General features: G+C 40.6%; 1 protein-coding gene across 4 annotated transcripts in view; it reads left to right on the top strand.

Annotated features, from left to right (window-relative positions):
* ADAMTSL1 (ADAMTS like 1) overlaps nucleotides 1-17,148 on the top strand; it is a 903,601-nt gene that overhangs the window by 617,064 nt on the left and 269,389 nt on the right. For all 4 annotated transcript variants that reach the window (XM_059656582.1, XM_059656581.1, XM_059656583.1 and 1 more), the window contains one exon: nucleotides 16,791-16,917. In XM_059656582.1, coding sequence (XP_059512565.1) covers nucleotides 16,791-16,917 — 127 coding nt within the window. The remainder of the gene's footprint in view (nucleotides 1-16,790; nucleotides 16,918-17,148) is intronic.

Genomic DNA, 17,148 nt, shown 5'->3' with positions numbered 1-17,148 from the left:
TGAGCATTTTTTCATATGTCTCTTGGTCATTTGTATGTCCTCTTTGGAGAAATGTCTATTCAGGTCTTCTGCCCATTTTTTAATTGGAATGTTTGTCTTCCTTGTGTTGCGTTGTATGAGTATTGATGGAGAGGGTCAGAGCTGAGTGTCAAGGTACTTAGATATTAGACCACACATTTACTGCCACTGGCCCTGACCCTTGACCCAGGCTGGGTGGGGGAAGCAGAGGCAGGTGCTGTTGGTGAGAACAGCATGTTCAAGTCCGCATGCTTTGTCATGGAATTGACAGTGTGTCTGTCATTCTGGGTTTTCTTCTCCTTCCTGACAATGAGTGGTACAAATCCAAAGTTCACATAGAGGTCATGATCACAGGCCACTGGCAGGGTTTGTGAGGTCTCTGCCAGGTCAGGCTGCCCAGATGTGAGCTGTGCTTGGGCTGAGTTCAGTTTGTTTCCACTCTCTCGCTCCTCACTCCTCTCTCCTCCCTCCTCCCTTCTCCCTTCTCTTCAGCCTTGCCAGATGCTACTGGGGATGTTTTTCCCTCTGCTTAAGGTAATAACTGACTTAGTGCTGACGCCAAGCTATAGGCAAGCAGTGAAAATAAATTTACAGGGGGGTTATTTTCCTACTATTAGGAAAAGCCTTGGAGTCCTTTTTGGAAGTTCTTATCTCCCAAGAAACTGCTTCAGGAGCATCCTTCTCTCTCGAGTACACCTAGCTGGGCACTAAGACACACACAGCGAGAACATGACTGATGTATGTTGGGCGAGGTTTGGAAGCAGAGTGGTGCAAACAGTCCCTCAAAAACTATTTCTTCCAACAGTGTGCTCTCAGGAGAGTAGCTGGTGCATACGTGTGGTGTAACTCCACTCTTTTGAACATCATACTGTTGACTTCAAAGTCATCTGGTGTGTTAGGCGACTCAGAGTAATAGGGATGATAAATTAGACAGAGGTTGGAACCCCAACTTTGTCGTTTTTTAAGTAGGTGACCTAGGAAGTGGTTTCGGTGTTGTCTGTGCAGTTAGAGTTTGTGTACAGGCTTCATGAACTCTGCAAAAGCAAACAGCACCTGGCCCATCGTGGATGCTTCCTAAGAGTCACAGGTCCTTTCCTCTTCCCTATTTGTTTATTCTTGCCTCTTCTTGACATCAGATTTTATCAGTGAGAATTGCCCATTAGCACAGTCTATAATTTCCTAATATAATTTCCCACTCTCAGAATAACTGTGGCTGAGAGTATTTATTTTACACCTTCCTGCCAACTCGGGTATGACTGTCATTCACGGGCCACAAAACCGGAGGCTTCGTGGACTTCAACTGGGAAGACCATACCTCCCTGGGACTAGCAACCACTCTCAGAAAAATTCATGTGTCCTTGCTTGACATATTCATGGTTGGACATCAACTGAGAACTCAATGCATGGATTTCTGGGGAGCACTATGTTCATAAAAATTCTCATGCTGATACTAACAAATGTTTTCATCTTCTGTTTGAATTATATCCTAGTAAATGAGTCCTTGTAACACACCTGCACCAACAGCAAATAGTTCAACTTTAAATAGTGGAATTTTAATGTAGAAAAAATGACATGAAGACTCAGTCAAAACCATGCAAAGAATGCATTTGAAATGGCAACACTTAAGAAACCTTAAAATTAATAGTTAAATCATGCTTTTCTAGCAAATGTAGTGTTGATAGACTCAGCCTTGTACAATTGGGAACTTTTCTGCTTAGACTTACAAAAATTATAAATTTATATTGATAAGGACATATGCATATTTTAACAATATAAAACACTTATCTCCAATTACATGCCTTATACATAATTCATGCAAAAGAAATCATACTTCCTTTAGTATGGTCAAATTATGATTGTTGCATCAACCATAAAAATACCTTCTCTTCTTTGCTTATATTCCATTCGGAAGCATTAAATGAGGGCACTGAAGTAGGTGATTTGGGTAGCCATAGAGTGGTTAGAAGGTAGCATATACATAAGTTTTCTGTGTTAACTCTTCTAAGTAGTTTTAGAAACCTGACTAAAAACCAATTATATCTATCATAAAAACTTGACTTTTAAAATATTTTTAAATTTAAATGTTAATTTAATCTTATTTCCAAATAAGATATATACTGAGTCTTGAATTCTGTAGATTTGGAATTTGTAGTTTCAGCTGGTTTTTAACTAGGACTACAGTAGGGAAGAATAAGAATTCATTTTTATGTATCTGCGTGGGTGGCGAGTGGAATTTTCTCATCTTTCTGAATGGGAAAAATGTATGCAGTCATTGTTTTTATCTCAGGGCCTTTGAGTGAACTTGTTGTTGTCTAAAAGGAAAGAAGCAGCCGGTCATTTCACCACTGTCAAGATTTCAGTGATTCAGCAAAATGCAGCTGGTTCTCCTGCACGCACAAGCCTGGAGATAGAAAGGGTGGCCAAGTTCATCACCATCGGCCTTCCTCCAGCCCAGTGCAGTCACCACGATCAGCAGCTAACCTTTCATCTGACTTAGGAAATGGCTGGCCCGTTAAAAATCATCCAGCCCATTCTTCTGTTCGGCCTTTGTGGCTGCTTTGACTGGCGTATTGCTAATTCTGGTTAATAAGCAATTCCCGTTTTCAGGAAGCCTACTTTTCCTCTTTTAAAAAACAACTAACTGATTTGTTGTTGGCTCACATGTTCAGATTCAAAGTTTCTCCCACATTAAAAAAAAAATAGATTTTGAATATTCCCTCTAAGGAAGATGGATATCCTGAGTACTAATTGAATTCATTAAATTTAACTGTCATATCAACATATTCGAATGGGTATAGGTGCCCATGGAGAAAACAGGATCCCACGTTCTTGCTCCAGCCCTGGAAATATGTATCTTTTGCTGGATTTTAGGTGTTAAAAGAAAGACTTTGAGAAACCTTTATCTTGTGTTGACATACATTTAGGGATTGTTACTTGCTTATACATGTTTGAAAGTGGCCCTGAATGAACTCTGGATCAGTGGTCTAGAATGGGAGCACTAGGGGAGGACCTTGTAAGCATCCTGGGCACTCCTCTCTCATCTGAGTGGGCTGCAGAGGAGATGACTTGCTACCACACAGCAACTTCAGAGAGGTCTTTTTCATTTCTAACAGAACCTCAAAAACTCACAGCTGTCATTTCCCAAAGAGCACGCTAGGCGTGCTTATTTCATTGGCTACTTTAGGGGTGCAGAGGGAAGTTAAAAACCGTTCTCCAATGAAGCTCCCCCTGCTCTGCCCTCTAAAGGAGTCTATTTCTTCCCCGGGACTGCGGTTATAATCTAACTTCATATTTGCTGTTGTCAAATGCAGAGGAACTGAAGTGGATCTGAGCTTTTGCAAACTTGACCATGTACCTGGAGCTGTGAGACAAGTCTATAGGTGCTCAGATCACTAAGGCATCCTTTATAGATTTTCATGCTTAGGGAGAAATACCTCCGATTTGTATAATAACCACATATCCCCCAAAGAAATCAGCACCTATGTTCTGATAATTATGGGAACTATGAAGTAGAAGATTTGAAATTTGAAATTCCAGAGTATATGGTGAAAGTTGTCATGTGCTAGGCCCTGTACTAGACTTTTTATATAAGCTATCACATCAAATTCTTACAAGAGTGTATAAAGTAGACCTGATTGTCTTCTTGTAACTCATGAGAACTGAATCTCCTACTGAGAATGTATGATACGTTCAAGCAAGTGGTAATAAATCATCACGTCCAGGTTGAGTTGTTTGTTCTGCGCACATGTCATGCAGTCTCTTTCATGGCCTCGTGCTCTACAGCAGGCAGGTTCTTGGTGTGAGAAATGCCGTGCCAGGTTGAGAAGTGGCCAGGGAAGTGAATGTGTGGTAAAGGCGGAGATGGGACACTCGTTGGTCTGAAGTGTAACATTTGCAGAGGGAGAAAAAAATACATTTAACAAATATAAGGCTCTTGGTAGAACCTAGGATCATATCTGGCTTTGCTTGTTCTGTAACAGAGTGAAAAAAAATCACATTTTTTAAATAAAAAGTCCATCCAAATATTTTATGATATGACTTATTCCTCTGGGAATAGTGTTGAATTAAACCTTTAGTTTCTCAAGTTGATGTGAAAATGTTCTGCTTGTTCAGGCATTAGAACCATATGGAACAGAAGTTTGGAGTTATTTTACAGAAGATATTTTTGCATAAATTCTGTTTTGACAATTTTCTCAGCCTGTTTTCTGAGACAGAAATGGCAGTAGAGAACCCAGGAAAAGAGAAGAGAAAAAATATATCAACTGAGGACATCTTTGAGTGAGTGAGTCAGAATAATAATAGCATCACTAGCTTTATTAGTATAAACTAATCAGTTTTGGGACGTAACCAGGAAATGACTTGAGAGCCAGGGAATAGCAGAAGTCTTCCTGACTTGGGGATCTGAGACACTTGACCACTTACAGTGGGAGGAGAAGTGTCTTGGGACAGATATGTCCCATTTTACCCTTCCTTTTTCTTCACCTCTGGCCTTGGCATTCTCACGCAGCCAGCATACTGCTGCTTTTGGAATATTGACTTCAGATAATATATTCAGACATGTAAATGAGAGCTTTACTGTACACATAAATTTGCTGACTTATGGCCCATATCTGAATTTTGAACTCTTTCGATATAAATTTTCCCAAACTTTTCCAGAGCTATGCGTTTGAATGAGTTCTAGCCATCGTAGCAGAATGGCTACTTTGTGGTAACGTACCAAACAGACACATTCCATACGATCCACGTTCGTACCAGGGCAGAAGACCAGCTGCTATCCTTTCTTCTCAACAAAGGACTCTTGTGTTTGAACAAAAACGATGTACTGTATGCCCAGCAGCAGAGGGGAGTCTGAGCAGTGATGTCAAAGTATACCATGATGTCACCACAATTCACAAAGAATTACAGTTAATGCCATGTGAAGTAAGGCCAATTTCAACACTTTCCCTCTTGGGTACTTCACAGTCTGAGAGACAGAAGCAAGGCCAGAGGTCAGGCCTTTGTATAATTTTGTTTCACATTCTCCAGACACCCTAATTTTGGAAGCAGGGAAGGGAGAAGACGGCTTGTTAAAGAAAAGTCCCCGGATCATGTGCTGAGAATGAATTCCAGTGTCTGTATGCACTCTTTTCTGTACGAGGTTAATTCTCAGGATTTCTGCTGAAGACAACCAGACAAACACATTTAACTCAAAACAGAACCTGAAGTAAATAAGAAAGGCAAAGTAAATCAGGCTGGTAGCACCTGAGAAATTTCATATATGTTGGAAATAAGACTTAGCCATTCTCTTTTTCCTTTTCAGGATGTTTATCCAGCCATTAAAACATTAGATTCTTCTTTTTTATAAAGAGACATTTTGTTTTTGTTTTTTTAAAATGTTTTTATTGATTTCACAGAGAGAGAAATGGAGAGAGAGAGAGAGAGAGAGAGAGAGAGAGAGAGAGAGAGAGAGACACATTGATGAGAAACATCAATCAGTTTACTGGAGATTGAACCGTAACCCCGGCATGTGCCTACCTTGCTGGAAATGAACTGATGACATCCTGGTACATGGGACACCATTCAACCAACTGAGCCACACCAGCCAGGCAAATAGATCAGATTATTGATGTCCAAAAAGGCAGTCCAGGAAAACCTCTTAAAAATGTTTACAATCAAATAAATTCACCACTTTTTCTATCAGCTGCCTCATACCCCTAACATTGACATCTCCCTTCTCTTCCATTTACTTTATAACATAGAGATAGGCACCACAGAGCCCATGGTGACCCCTTAACATCTCTAGAACTGCAGGGTAAGCAAGCTAATGCAGAGCACAGGAGAATATCTCTAGCTCAAACAATAGAGAAGATAGAAATGGGACCCTTTAAAAAATCGCCTGACCAAATCTCATTCCTATGGAAGCAGGACCTCCTTTAGACTAACCATAGAGGTGCTTAAAGTCTCTACGCTTTGATGGTGGTGAGGTTGGGGGTGGGTAGGTCGGAGATGGAGAAAGAGTCTGGCTCTGGTCCAGCCAAATGATCAGCCAAAGGGCTAGAGCTCACACAGAGGAATGGGAAGAGTCAGGCCAGGGGTCCTGTCCAAGTTCAAGTCCCTTAGGAAGAGCCAAGCATCAGGAACTGAGGAGAGCAAGTACAGAGTGAGTTTCCAGGTCCAGGGTTGGTGTCAAGCTGGGGCGTGATGCCCAGAGCCCTGTGCCTAGTGGAAAAGAGGTCAGAGGGAGACTCGCTTGGAAATAATAAGCCGTTATACCCCAAGGCACTTCTGGAATAATGGATGAAGGACTAGAGACATAGCAGGCAAAGTGACAAGTAGAAATTAAACTCTCAGATTAAAAAGTGATTTACAAGTGATTCAGAGAGATCCTTTTCTTTGGGACAGAGAGCTCTTTTTTGGTCTTTGGAACTAGCGGCAGAGAGTTTAAGCGATGGAAGCTGTTGTTATGTTCTAGGTTGGGACAAGGAGGACAATTTTTTGAAATCATAATATATCCTTGTCCCTTCTAGCCTTGCCTCTAGAGCAGCAGTTCTCAACCTGTGGGTCGCGACCCCTTTGGGGGTCGAACGACCCTTTCACAGGGGTCGCCTAAGACCATCAGAAAACACATATATAATTATATATTGTTTTTGTGATTAATCACTATGCTTTAATTATGTTCAATTTGTAACAATGAAAATACATCCTGCATATCAGATATTTACATTATGATTCATAACAGTAGTAAAATTACAGTTATGAAGTAGCAACGAAAATAATTTTATGATTGGGCAGTCACCACAACATGAGGAACTGTATTAAAGGGTCACGGCATTAGGAAAGTTGAGGACCACTGCTCTAGAGTAATCCCCCCTTATCCATGAGGAATGTGTTTCAAGACCCACAGTGGATGCCAGAACTGCAGATAGTATCCAACCCTATATATACTATGTTTTTTCCTATGTATGCATACCTGTGGTAAAGTTTAATTTATAAGTTAGTCATAGTAAGAGGTTAACAACAGTAACCAATAATAAAATAGAATGATTATAACAATACACTGTAATAAAAGTTATATGAATGTGGTCACTCCTTTCAGAGGATCCCTTGCTGAAGTCTTCATATAGGCCCAGTGCTTTCTGGCGCAACATTGTCGTCAATCAGAACACATGTTCTGTTTTCTCTTCCACCCACAAAGTTAATGCCTTTTCCATCTTAACTGAGCACTTATCACATTCTAGGGTCATAACTTCTGCAGTTTGAGGTGCAACACCAAAACGAGCCCAAATTTCTTTTTCCTCCTTCACAATTTCATGAATGAAAGACTCATTCTTATCATAGATCTTATCAAACTCAGCCTGTGATTTTTATTCTCCTTATTAAGTCTAGGACATTCACCTTTTGTCTGAAAGAAAGCACTTCATGGCTTCTCTTTGGCATTTCTGAGTTGCCAGCATTGCACTCTGGGGCCATTATTAAGTAAAACAAGTGTTACTTGAACACAAGCACTGTGATATCTGGACAGTGGATCTGAGAGCTGGAATGCTACTAAGTGACTGATGGGCAGCGAGCATTGACAGCTGGGAGACATAGGACAAAGGGATGATTGACGCCCCAGGCAGGACAGAGCGGGTCTGCATGAGATTTCATCATGCTACTCGGAACAACAAGCAACTTAAACCTTACGAATTGTTTACTTCAGGAATTTTCCATATAATATTTTCAAACCACAGTTGACTGTGGGTAACTAAAACTGCAGAAAGTGAAACTGCAGATTAGGGGGAGCTACTGTATACTTCATTCACTCAACACATTTGTATTAATTACTTGTTATTAGATACTTTGTGGTTTGCATCCTATTAGGAGATAGAAAATAAACATCAAACTTAATAAATAAGCAAATTATATTGTATTATAAAATAAGTGTCATAGCCCTAACCGGTTTGGCTCAGTGGATAGAGCGTCAGCCTGCGGACTGAAAGGTCCCAGGTTCGATTCCAGCCAAGGGCATGTACCTTGGTTGCGGGCACATCCCCAGTAGGAGGTGTGCAGGAGGCAGCTGATCGATGTTTCTCTCCCATCGGTGTTTCTAACTCTCTACCCCTCTCCCTTCCTCTCTGTAAAAAATCAATAAAATATATTAAAAAAAATAAGTGTCATAAGATAAAGGGAAAAATGGGACAGGGTCAGAGAACTTGGATCTGGGGAGGGAATCAGCTTTAAATAGTCTAGTCAAAGTAGGCCTTATTGTGAAGGTGGAAGTTTCCAAAACACTGAGAGCTGCTGTAGAGGTGCCTAAGGAAGAACGTTCTGATCAAAGGTAACAGCTGTGCTGTGCTGAGACCAGAAAGTGCTTGGTGACAGCAAGGAGAGTGAGCCAGAGGGACATGAGCTCAGAGATGTAATTAAGTCCAATGACACAGGTTCTAGTGGGCTATTGGAAGGACTCTGGTGAACCCAGGAGGAAACTGAGCAGCCCCACCAGTGATAGGCAAACCCAGTGAGTAATACCATATATGGGAAGCATTCCTTTAGGACAGTGGTTCTCAACCTTCCTAATGCCGCGACCCTTTAATGCAGTTCCTCCTGCTGTGGTGACCCCTAATTTCATTGTTACAAATTGAACATAATTAAAGCATAGTGATTAATCACAAAAACAATATGTAATGATATATGTGTTTTCCGATGGTCTTAGGCGACCCCTGTGAAAGGGTCGTTCGACCCCCAAAGGGGTCGCGACCCACAGGTTGAGAACTGCTGCTTTAGGAAATTTTTGCCTGAAGAAAAAGGAGTTAATGCTTTCGCATATTTTTTTTTCACATAGTGGTATATTAGAATGTAACAGAGCTACATCTCATCATCTAGCCTAATAATCTAAGGTGTTTACCAAAATTTCCCTGTACCATGTGTTTGTAGCTATTGAACAAAAGTAACGAATTTTTTAAAAATATATTCATTTGCCCTGGCTGGTTTTCTCAATGGTTAAAGCATCGGCCCTCGGACTGAAGAGTCTAGGGCTCAATTCCAGTCAAGGGCACAATACTTCAGTTGCAGGCTTGATCCCTGGCCCCAGTGAGGGCACGTGTGAGAGGCAACCAGTCAGTGTGTCTCTCTCACATTGATGTTTCTCTCTCTCTGTCTCTCTCTCCCCCTCCCATCCAGTCTCTCTAAAAATCAATGGGGAAAAAATATTCTCGGGTGGTAAGGATTAAATATATATATATTCACTTGCTTCCTAAAAGAGAAACAAAACAAAACAAAAGGCTGGTGCTCAATCTTAGTACTTAGAGCTGTAGTCAGCTGTTGTTTTCGGCAACAAGGTGTGGCTGACAAAAGCATGTTCATCCTCCTCCTTCTTGTCTCTTCCCTGCCCTCCAACCCCCGAGAGAAACGTAACTCATCACAGAATTGAGGGCTCACTCATCTATGACATAGCCTGGATTGCGACTCTGGCAACACCAATTCCTAGTAATGTGATCTTGGGCAAGTTGTTGAGCCTTTCGGAATCTGTTTTATGTTTGTAAAATAGGCATAATTTTAGCTAATTTTCAGGGATATTACAAGAATTGATTGAGAAGCTGTATATTGAACCTAAATACGGCAAGTGTTTGGCAAATGCTCATTTACTTTCCCTTCTCCAGGTGGCTTTCCCCTCTGCTTTCTCCTCCTCCTGCCATTTTGACCTTTAGTTGGAGTGATTTTACTCCCTTTCTGTTCTCACCTGTTTTGAGGAAATGATCGGATTAAACCCATTCACCCTAGATTGGGACCAGGCCTACTACTACTTATGTGTATTCCCCACAGCACCGTAACAGCCAGCACAATGCCTTATGCTCCATTGATCTGGTTTAATTTAAGTATAATCAACAAGTTCATGTGTTAGTCCTCCCACAGGTATTTGAACAACAAACAAAGGACTACACCAGTGGTTCCCAACTTTTTCAAACAAAGGGGCCCTTTATTATTATTTTTTCCCTATGAGCCTTGTGCTTTGGAAGTTTCCATTGACTCAAAACACTGAATGTATTAAGTAATAATTTGTTTTCCCATTTTATGACTTAAAGACCTGAGTACAATTAAGAATAAATGCAATAAATATCAGGATTCAGCTTATTTGTATAATGAGATGGTTAGTGTTTTTGGTGACCTTATGTGGTTTTATTGCTGGTAAATATATTTCCATTAGGCTTTTGGAACTACTAAACATAGCTCATGGACTGCTATTAGCACCTTTGTGAGTGACCAGGGATCTTGTTTCCTCATATTGAAAACCATAATTGAAAAGAAAGAAGTCTGTAAAGGAGGAAATTTGGGCCCCATGGCAAGCCACGGGAGGTGTAGGGTATGTATACACATATGTATGAAAGGCTGGGGGAAGGGATAGACAAGGAGGTGTGAAGCAAAGGTATAAATGGGGAGTGGTACTTTCCCATTTATTTCAGCATGTGCTTCTAAATCATATGGTACAGATGAAGGCATCTATTCATCCCTGTGCAGAAGTCTGCCTCTACTGGTAGAGATCTTGATAGAAATAGTCACCCCTGTAATCACTTTCACCATTGCCATAATAAATACTGTATAGTGTGTATTTTCCTGCTTCAAAGGCATCATACTCTTGCTTAGGAATTTTGGTTTTGTTAGTTACCAGCTATGTGACCTTAGGTTAGTTGTTTATATTTTCTAAACCTCAGTGTTATAATCTGTACTCGAAATCATTCAACTCTTAAGAGAATGTTAATCTTAAAAGAAATATCTGAGTAGAATTTCCTGAAAGATAGACAGCCAACTCATTTCTCTGACCCTGGAATGGTAAATTGGTCTAGTCTCCTTGCATAACAGCCATCGTCGTCTATTGGATTTGGCTTCTAGAGCACAGTGTCGTAGAGGATCTGGGACCACATGAAATCTCAGTGGCAAAGAGTACTGCTCTTGATTAGCAATGTCTGCCGTGGATCCTGGCAGGAAAAACAGCTGTACATGGGCCATATTTTTGCCAGCCCAGCTCTGTTAAATCAGACCATCACAGTGCTCTGTGCCTGGACTATTTGTTTTGGCTCTTAAATTTGCTTTTACCAAATGTTCCCTGACCATTAGAGGTCATCAAAGGTAACTGAAGAACCACTTCTCTGAAACTCCTTGTATTTATGTGCGCAGATGTTATTGGGACATTGTTACATGGCAATGTCTTTCAGAAAACTCACAGCAGATGTATTTCTAGGATTTCGGTACTCTGAGTAATTATGGTTCTCCGAAGGTAGTTTGTCCTTCATTTATTACATAAATATTTAATACATATCTACTAGCAGGAATGCATTAGCCTATGCATTTTCTAAAGGATTCAGTAGATGCTGTCACCCTTGTAACTTCTCATGTTTTTCTCATTTCTAAGAAGCTCACATCCCAGCTATGTGACCCCACCCCCACCCCCCAGCAACTGTATAGGACTTTATAGTGTGCATTCTATGTAGTTCTCTCTTTCCTGGCTTTATTCATATTTCTTGCCTTCGTTTTTCTCTTTGCCCCATTTCCCTTTTTTCCCCCAGCCATTACACTGTGTTGTATCATATGTATATGCTAGACATCTTCTTCTAATAAGCAAAAGCATAAACAAATCAATCAATATCTAAATCTTTTGAAGATAATGTTGGAGATATACTCTCTTCCCTGTTAACATAAATAGTAAATGAGTTATAATGTATGTAAAAGCACACCCTTCCCCATAAAGTTCTCTCTGAATTAAATAATTATAAATAAGACCAGCTGTGATCAGATTTGCAGAGTTTAGTTTTCCATATTTGTCTTTCCCAGTGCTGAAAATAAAGGGATTTAAAAGTTTCTTACCTCATGGTGTTGGATCAAGAAAAGCTTGACATCACTGGCTCAGTATTTAATGCTAGAAGTTGAGGTTCTTATGGGAAACCATTTGAAACGTGGCCAGAGTGAACCCATCGAAGCATGTCAGTCTGGGGCCTGGTATCTGCTTATGGATTGTGTTTATTTACATTCTCCCAGTTATTTACGTGGTGATCTTTTCTTTTCTCCTGTGGCTCCTGGTGAAGACATTTTATTATACATATTTAGGTGTCTAGAGAGTTTCATTCGTGTTCTGTCTGCTCACTTGCTATCAGCTCTGTGAAGTGAAGGAAGAAGCCCCTATCAGCACACACTGTAGGCCGGGTGCCTAAAATCTGCACGACAGGCTGCGAGTCTGTGAGCCAACTTGGACTGGATGTTATAGTCCTACGTTTTTGTTTAGGGAGAGTTTTTCCCCTACATGTAGGGAACCCTGAAGGAGACCAAGGGAAATGAGCCCTGCTGAGTGTGTGTGTTCTACTCAAAAGACGAAAGACTGCATGTCTGTATGCGTGTGTACATATATGGATGCAAAAGGCATATATTCAAGATAGAAAAGCAAAAGGTGATGACCTCCCTAGTGGTGGTTAAACAATAAAAACATCCTGGAGTTTCTCACTTTTTATGTCACCTGAGACAAAAGCTTTGTTAAAAAAAGAAGAAGAAAAGAAAGAAGAACAACACTGTGCAATCATTTTAGATGATGAGGGCACAGACTTGAGCTGACACCTCATAGCAGCATACTAATAAGCTGCTTTAGGTCAAAATATCCAGTTATTTTTCCAATCCCTTACAAAAAATGCTATGCAATTGCCAAAGTTATGAGTGGTCATTATCTCACTTTAATATTTTGTCCAGAACGGGGGGGTTGGTCTGGGAACTCAATGACCGGAACATTGCCTTCTGTGACATTTCACTAATAAGGAGCATTGATGCACTGGGAAAGAGTCTTTTTAGAAGTATAGCCCTTTACAGTAATTCTTGTTCATAAATCAGGACAGAGGATTAATAGTATATCTGTTCCTCTGTGTACACAGATACAACAATACATGCACACTTTGTATATATTTTGTCATCAATGACTGCAATCTCAAATTGCTTCTCTATAGCCTACTTTTTTTAAAATCCTCACCCAAAGATATTTTTCCATTGATTTTTAGAGAGTGGATTAGAGAGGGAAACACAGAGAAATATCGATGTGAGAGAAACACATCCATTGGTTGCCTCCTGCACGCACCCTGACCAGGGCCTGGGCCGGGGAGGAGCCTGCAACCAAGGTACATGCCCTTAACCAGAATTGAAACTGGGACCCTTCAGTCTGCAGGCCAACACTCTATCCACTAAGCCAAACTGGCTAGGGCTCTATAGCCTACATTAAAATATTAGCAAATCATTATGTTTGGTGTTATGTGTTTCACTGATTCACTAATATTCATTGTCCATCCCAAATGTCAAACACTGTGCTAAGCAGCAGAAATAACAAAGACTACTAAAACAGAGGCCCTCAAATAGCCCATGATTTGGTGTGGAGACAGACATCTTAATAGAGTAAACTCAATATAAGGTATATAACTATTTGAATTGAGAACATATAAAAGAAACCCCATGATAATACTGGCTTGAGCACATATAGGATTTACTTGCTCACACACACACAAAAAATGTCAAGATGTAATCAGTCTAAATAGGGTTCCGGAACCAGGCTCTTTCTCTTTCTGCTCTGCTTTCCTTCAAGCAAGGTTCCCATCTCAGAACTGTCCCGTTCTACAGGATAAGCAACCGGAGCCCACAGGACAGCAGGAAGGCAAAAGACAGAAGGGACCTTCCCAGGCTGAGTCAACTTGTTGAAGTAGCCTTCCCAGGCGCCCCACACACTTCCACTTTTATTTCACTAATTACAGCTTGGTCACATGGCCCATGAGAAATATATTCTTTTAACTGGAGATATTGCCAACCCAAATAGAATTGAGAAAACTAAGGAAGATGGATATTGGGTGGCAACCAGTTATCTGCCTCATGGAGTTATGAACAAAAGGCTGAGGAAGCATGAAGCAAGAACAGTTAACTCTGGAATCTGGAAAAGGCTTTTTTTGAGAAGGAGACAATTTGGGGTTTGAAGGATGAATAGGAGTTTGCCAAATAAAGAATTGGGAACGTTTGCCAAATAAAGTTTGCCAAATAAAGAATTATTTCCAGGCAGAAATAATAACATGTGCAAAGATGCAGAGGGGTCTGACATTATACCTGCCAATGAAGCCCATTTCTTATGCCTAATTTTCCTCTGTTATTAATGATAGCTCTTAAAAGAACAGTTTAACTAGTTTTTAATTAATCAAATAGTTATAAAAGATCAACAGATTAAGGTATGTCAACAATAATTTTCCTGATGTAACTGCAAATAATTTTCCACTTGGACCAAAATAAGAACACTTATCTGATGATAAAGTATTCCACATTTTAAAAATAATTGAGTTAGAATATTTTGGCATCTTAAAAAGGAATTGATACAGAGAGAGGAAAAGCAATTGTGTCAGGGCGATGTTTGTCTTTTCAATTCTGAAGTTAAACAAAGCCCATTTAGAACTGATGTGGTTCATATCCTGGGGTCCATAAACCTACACTGAGAGCTCTTGGTGGTCTGCCCAAGTCAGCCTGAAAATATGTCACCTTCTATTTAGCGATTCCTAACATCACTGTTCTTTTGGATCTGTAGAACTGGACTGTCCTTTTCTTAAAATGGCTTTAGAACCATAAGAAATATTTAGGGTTAGGGGGGTTTCCATGATTATCTTCTTTTTGGCTCCTTTAGAGACATCAGAGCCTATTAAAAAATTTCCAGAGAAACTTAAGTCTTTTGAGAAACCTGAAATTTCTTTAATTTGAGAAATAAACCTAGTTAGCTTTGAGATACCTGAGAGTGTAAATTCCCATGCCCCACTGTGCACCTTGTCCTTCCACAGAGCTGGGTATCTTTCCAACTCCAAACAAAAGCAGTAGAGGCAGCAATTCTTTGAATACTGCTTAAATTAAGATCACCACGTTTCCTCAAAAGATTCAACCCTAAGGAAATCAGATGATTTAATCTTCTGATATTTTGATGGTGGTTGTAGTTTGTTTGTTTTGCCAACTTTGCTTTTTGCTTACTTTCTTTTTAAAATTTTTATTTATTTATTTTAGAGAGAGAGAGGAAAGGAGAGAGGGAAGAAAGAGAGAGAGAGATAGACATTGACTTATTGTTCCACCTATTTATTCATTTCATTGGTTGATTCTTATATAAGGCCTGACTGGGAATCAAACCCACAACATTGATATATTGGAACAACTCTCCAACAAACTGAGCTACCCGGCCAGGGCCTACTTTTTGCTTATTTTCTAATTAGCTAGTATTTAGGCAAGACTAAAATATTCTGTAAACCCCACAGCAACATGTCCCCTTTTCCTAGTTAATCTGAGTCTTTATATCCCAGCTCAGAAGATGCTTCCTTAGGGACATCATCTCTGGTCTCTCAAACTAGATCAAATTCTCCATATTTTATGCTCTTGCAGTACCTGTATCTGTGTTTTATAGCTTGTATGGTGATATCATTGTATGTTATTGTATTTGGTGATTTGAGTAATAGGTGCCTCCACCACTAGACTCTTAAGTCCTATGAGGATAGACCCCTATGTGCTTAAACTCTCCATTGGATTTTGTTCCTCGCACTGTGCCTGGCCCATAGCAGATCTCTGATCATTGTTGGCTGAAAGATTAAATGCCTTTTTGGTAAATAAATTTCTTCTGCACTCCCATTCCACACTGTGCTCAGACATGAGAGTGAATACAGAAGTTGCTCAGCTCAGGTGTGGGTTCATTTTGAAAATAACTTTGCTGCAGTCATATAGAAGCACATTGAAGAAGTCTTAAGCCAGCATGTGCTTGGCTCTGCATGGACGACAGTTGGTGGAGTGCTGACGCCGCCTCACTGCAGCCTCTGAACCTACTGAGGGGCATTGCTGCTCCACCACAGTGATTCCCTCCAGGGGGACTTAGCCTACCTTTGCTCCCCACTTAAGAACCCAGCACTATGTTTTCTAAATGACATCTTTGCATTTCAAAAAATGTACAACCATTGAAGGAGTTGGTGCTTTGTCATCTATTTTAAAAGATACCTGTGTGGCCTGGCTGGAGTGGCTCAGTGGATTGAGCATTGACCCATTCTCCAAGACATCCCCTGTTCGATTCCTGGTCAGGGCACATGCCCCAGTGTTTCTAGCTCTTTCCCTCTCTCTTTCTCTCTCAAGTCAATAAAAACATATTTTTTTTTAAAAAGATGCCTAGGCTGAAACCGGTTTGGCTCAGTGGATAGAGCGTCGGCCTGCGGACTGAAAGGTCCCAGGTTCGATTCCGGTCAAGGGCATGTACCTGGGTTGCGGGCACATCCCCAGTAGGAGATGTGCAGGAGGCGGCTGATCGATGTTTCTCTCCCATCGATGTTTCTAACTCTCTATCTCTCTCTCCCTTCCTCTCTGTAAAAAATCAATAAAATATATTTAAAAAAAATAAATAAAAATAAAAAAAATAAAAAAAGATGCCTATGTGATTTGAGTGAATCATAATTATTGACAGTGGGAATTATTTTTGAATGAAGGTTCTATAATATCAATAGTGCCAGATCCTCCTCTCTCTCACACCTTTCCCCCTTCCTGATTCTCTCCTTCCCTTTTTCTCTCTCTTCTCCCTCCCTCCCTCCCCGCCTCTCTCTCCATTCCACCTATCTTTGGGTTTGTTTATTTGAGCTATAAAAACATCTTTACCCATGTTGTTTTTTCTTTCCTTAGCTTGATCCAAATTCCAGCTGAATTCAGTCCCCTTCATAGGAATCATGCCTCCTCAAAGGCAAAGGGAGGATCTGGGGTCCAGCAGTAGGCACCTGGTTGAATTACACATCTCTCTTTCTTGTTAGATTGTTGGCTGTGATCATCAGCTGGGAAGCACTACCAAGGAAGATAACTGTGGAGTTTGCAACGGAGATGGGTCCACCTGCAGGCTGGTCCGAGGGCACTACAAATCCCAGCTCTCAGCAACGAAATGTAAGATGCTACAGAGATGGGGCAATCTTTGGGCCTTTTGACTTGTTGCTCCTCCCCCTCCTGATCCTGCTTAGCTCTCCTCAGCAACTAGTGAATAACACCTTCCCCAAAATGAAGCCAGATCTCAAAATATTGTGAAACGATTCATGACCCTGCTTTGTGGATTAGTTGAAGTGGGATAAATAAGGTCACCTATTGCAAGCCCAAGGCAGATATCTTTCCGTTTAAGAT

The sequence above is a fragment of the Myotis daubentonii genome, chromosome 11 (genome assembly GCF_963259705.1).
Source record: "Myotis daubentonii chromosome 11, mMyoDau2.1, whole genome shotgun sequence".
NCBI lineage: Eukaryota > Metazoa > Chordata > Mammalia > Chiroptera > Vespertilionidae > Myotis > Myotis daubentonii.
Note: the sequence above shows the minus strand (reverse complement) of the source record. Positions and strands in the feature narration are given on the sequence as shown.